The 4,344-nt window shown below is 36.4% G+C and overlaps 1 protein-coding gene across 1 annotated transcript in view; it reads left to right on the top strand.

Annotated features, from left to right (window-relative positions):
- Positions 1–4,344, top strand: part of CDCA2 (cell division cycle associated 2) — a 59,966-nt gene that overhangs the window by 44,664 nt on the left and 10,958 nt on the right. The window contains exon 16 of the mRNA XM_019659546.1: positions 1,389–1,551. Coding sequence (XP_019515091.1) covers positions 1,389–1,551 — 163 coding nt within the window. The remainder of the gene's footprint in view (positions 1–1,388; positions 1,552–4,344) is intronic.

The following is a 4,344-nucleotide window of genomic DNA, read 5'->3' as shown; positions in this document are numbered from 1 at the left end:
TGCTGCTTCCATAGTCTTAAATATCATCCACTTTTTCACACCATTCGTTTCAATGCTGTCACCAAATGGTCTTTCTTAAATGTGACATCAAAGGTGGTTTCTCCCTGAACCAGCATGCAGCGAGCCCTCACTGCTGTCAGGCTCATACTCAGTGTACAAGGGCCCTGCTTGCTTTCTGAGCTGCTTCTGCCACCTCTATGCGGGCCCACTGACCGCTCACTGCTGCTTGCAGTTCTTCCCCTGGGCTGGGCTGTGCCTCACCTAAAGCTTGTGTGTGCCGTTCTCTGCTCTTCCAAAAGCCCTTCGGCACCACTCCCATAATCGGCCCAAACAATTCTCATGTGTTTAAGATTTAACTTAGACATTACATTTCCGGTGGAGCCTGTCTTGACCTCCCGTACACCAGGTCCCCATGTCCTCAGTCCACATAGCCGCTGTCATGGCCTGTTATGTATTATAGTTACTTGCCATTAGACCGTGAGCTCCTTAAAGACCATATCCAGTACATTTTTTTGTCTCATACCTAGCAAGTTATTACCTGCACATAGCAATTGGTCCACAAATGTTTGAATTTCATTTTCTGAGAAGCATTGTTAAAAATGTGTTCCTTATGTTGACCTAAAGTCTGGTTCTCTCCAATATCATCACACTGAATATATTTCTTTTTGCTAATAATCTATTATTTCAATACAGTATTTGAGTTTCCCTCAAGTCTTTTCCATATGAAACTTTTGTAAAACATAGAACATTAGTTCTCAGTTACCGATATGGCAGTCAGAATTAAATTTAATACTGCATTCTAGATATTATTAAAGCAGTTTTTAGTTTTTATAGAAACCCACATGTTTTCCATCAGTTATTACCAAGCCTTTGCCCTTCATCTTCTGCTTGTTAAAATCCATCTTATTTTAACCCATTCATTTTAATCTTCATTAAATCCATTTGAATCAGCTCAGCTAGCTTTGCGTTCTCCAGATTTTATGTACACACCTATTGTTTCTTTATCCAGATCTATGGATGGAAAACGGCCTCCCATAGCTTCCAGGAGATAACTCATTCTGGGTTAACCCTGAGTCCTCTTAACTACATCCTAGTTACAAATACCTCACGTCTTAAGTCTGCCCAACTCTACAGCATCTAATTCATTTTTTATTTATCCAGAGCTTATCTTGGCAAATGCTTTGTGGAAATAGAGAACGTTACTCTATAATTTATCAATTGAGTTCTGCTTTATATATATTTTTTGACTCTGTAAGGTACCTCACCCCCAACCCCTGACTCAAATTTCTAAAATTTTAAATGGAATAACTGGTTATACGTTTAAAGGGTCAAAATTGTACATGGTGCTACAGCTTTCTCAATCTCAGTGTTATAATACATTTTCTCAGGTTTTAAAAAGTGGCAGAAAGAAGAAAGCAAAGAGAAAGAAAGGTGTTGAGAAGTCTTTATATGGGGAAAGAGACATCGCTTCTAAGAAGCCGCTCCTAAGTCCTATTCCAGAGCTGCCCGAGATGTCACCTGCTCTGCCAAGAGTCCGAAGGATGTATTCAGGTATTTTTCCTGCTCCTGTTGTTTATCTTTTCTCTTCACCTCTTTGTTGCTATTTCACTCTTTTTTCCCANAGGGCAGCCATGTGTACACCAAGGAGAGGCCTCAGGAAACCAACCCTGCCTTGATCTTGGACTTCCAGCCTCCGGAATTATGAGGACATAATATTGTTGAAGCCAGCCAGTCGGTGGTATTTTGTTATGGCAGCTAATATGGAGAACTGATATATTACCTTTTAATCTAAGAAAGTAGGGAACATTTAAAAATAACAATAAATGTGTGTGTATATATACACACACAAATTTCATTTAAAAAAAGTAGGAGAATAAAGCAAAGACAAATAATGTCACATATAGGGCGAGGCAACAGAAAGGAATAGGAAGGAATGAAAGCTAGACTTGACTCTTTTCTTTTTGATATTGAACCATGTAAATGCTTTTTACATGACTATAAAAATTAAATTGGAAAAAGAACAATCCTTAAAAATTGAAAACAAGACCATCGGAAATAATGATTGCAATAGATTGAAACAAATATCAAATATGAAAAAACACTTGAGTTCATAATAATTAATAACAAAACTTAAAGGCCACCTTAGAAGCTGTCTAGGACATTAACTTATTTTTCCAAAAACTGGAAAGTAAAGTTTGAACTCTATTTCAAGTAAATAATTGATGAGGAATTTCCACTAGTAAAAGAGACGTGTTCGTGAAAGTTGATGAATGTGAGTTAGGCAGAAGTCTGAGGGGGGAGTATAATAGATGGATCAGACTGAATGCCCAATGCATTCGTAATGCCACAGGAGTGGGCCTCCTGACGCAATAAGAAAGTATAAAGTATACCACCATCCCCGAAATGCTCAAAAAATAATCCAAGCTGATTCTAAGCAAGCCTAGATCTAAGGACCAGTTATAAATACAAGGGATAGAGGAAGATAAAGACATCATGATTGCAGTGAGCCAAACTCAGAGTCTGGCTCATTCTACAGGATAGAGGACTCAGTTTATTCATCAAATAAATGGCAAGAGGAAAAAATGAAGGAACCATAGATTAAAAGAGCTCTGTCAACCAAAGGAATGTGTGGAGACCTTATTGGAATCCTGAGTTGAACAGTTGTAAAAAGCCACTTGTGGATCAATTGGAGAACTTTGAACTCTGAGGAAGTATTAGGGAATATTGCTGTCATCATGGGGTTTTTTGGTGTGTTTAAATGTTTTATTTTGAGATAATTTTAGAAATGCATGCTGTTGTAAGAAATAGAGAGATCCCAAGTACCCTGTACCTAGCTTTTTCCAGTGGTGACATCTTGCAAAACTATTGTATCATAATAGTACAATATCAGAATACTGTCAAGATACAGGACATTTTGTCACCACAAAGATCTGTCCTGTTGCCCTTTGGTAGCTGCATTCACTTCCCATTCCTACCCCCAGCTTAACCCAACAATCACTAATCTGTTATCTGTTTCTTTAATTTTGTTATTTTAAGAATGGTACGTAAATGGAGTCACGCTGTGTAACCGTTTGAGACTGGCTTTTTTTCACTCATCATGATTCACTGTCACTTTGGCCAGGTTTCTGTGCTTACCAATAGTTCCTTTTATTGCTGAGTAGTATTGGTTATAAAAAAAAAAAGTAATAATTTTGCAGTGTATACATATATCCAATAATTACATTGTGTACCTTAAACTTAACATGATGTTGTATGTCATATCTCAATAAAGTTGGAAAAAATAAAACTCCATTGTAAAAGAAGAAAAAATCAACAATAAAATACAGTGTCAGGTAATAAGATATTTCATTTTGTTGTGGGGCAAAAAAAGGAGCCCTTATCTCTTAGAGATAATGTAGAATTTTCAGATGAAATGATGTAATATCTGGGGTTTACTTTAAAATAACCTGGGGAGGGAGTTATAAATAAATCTTAATGTCTATATGTTGGTAACTGTTGAAGAGCTAGTTGATGGGTACATGGGATTCAATATTCTGTTCTCTCTACTTTTGGTGTGTTTGACATTTTCAATTATAAAAAGTTAAAAGAAATATAGCAATATGATGAGCCCCTTATGTGTAGAGATGGATCTACCTACATATCTAAAACTGGAACCAAGCAATAAGTAAACAGCAGGGGTAAGGAAGTATATGCTTTTCATCTCAGCTTTCCTGTGCAATTTGATGTGTTCCAATTTTAGTATATGTGCTGCCGAAGCGAGCACTGATGTGTTCCCATGTATTATACATGAATTATTTTAAAATCATTAAAAAGCTACTCACAGAAAAGAATTTAAATAAGTCTTAATTGCAAATGAAACAAAAGATAAGCATTTACTTCTGTTGCATGAGCTGCTTCACTGTATGAGATGAGATGTTGGTGATTCTGAAGTGAATGGAATCACTTTCGGAGGAATACCTTTAGTTGTCCTTTGTCTGCTCCAAGTTATAAACCAGCCTAACCGTTTCTAGATCATATGGCTTTCCTACAATTCCAAGTCACATGTGGCTTCTTTTGTTTACTAGTTATAAACAAGGCTTTGTGTTGAATTAAATTTTGTTAAGGTTCTAGCCTTTGCAGATGAAACCTTATGGACAATATAATAAGCACTGCTAGATGTATTTTCATGGCCGACCTCAGGTGCTTTAATCTTGAATCCTTTCTTTTTCGGTGGTATACTTCTATTGGCCCATGACCATGAAAAAAAACAAACAGTATTATTCTTTTATCATGTTTAGCAAATTTTCTGAAGTTTAATAAAGTGTACTTCTTTTACTTTTATGTTTGTTCATTCATTCGTTCATT

This window comes from Hipposideros armiger, unplaced genomic scaffold (assembly GCF_001890085.2).
Source record: "Hipposideros armiger isolate ML-2016 unplaced genomic scaffold, ASM189008v1 scaffold_301, whole genome shotgun sequence".
NCBI lineage: Eukaryota > Metazoa > Chordata > Mammalia > Chiroptera > Hipposideridae > Hipposideros > Hipposideros armiger.
This window is presented reverse-complemented; position numbering and strand designations above follow the sequence as displayed.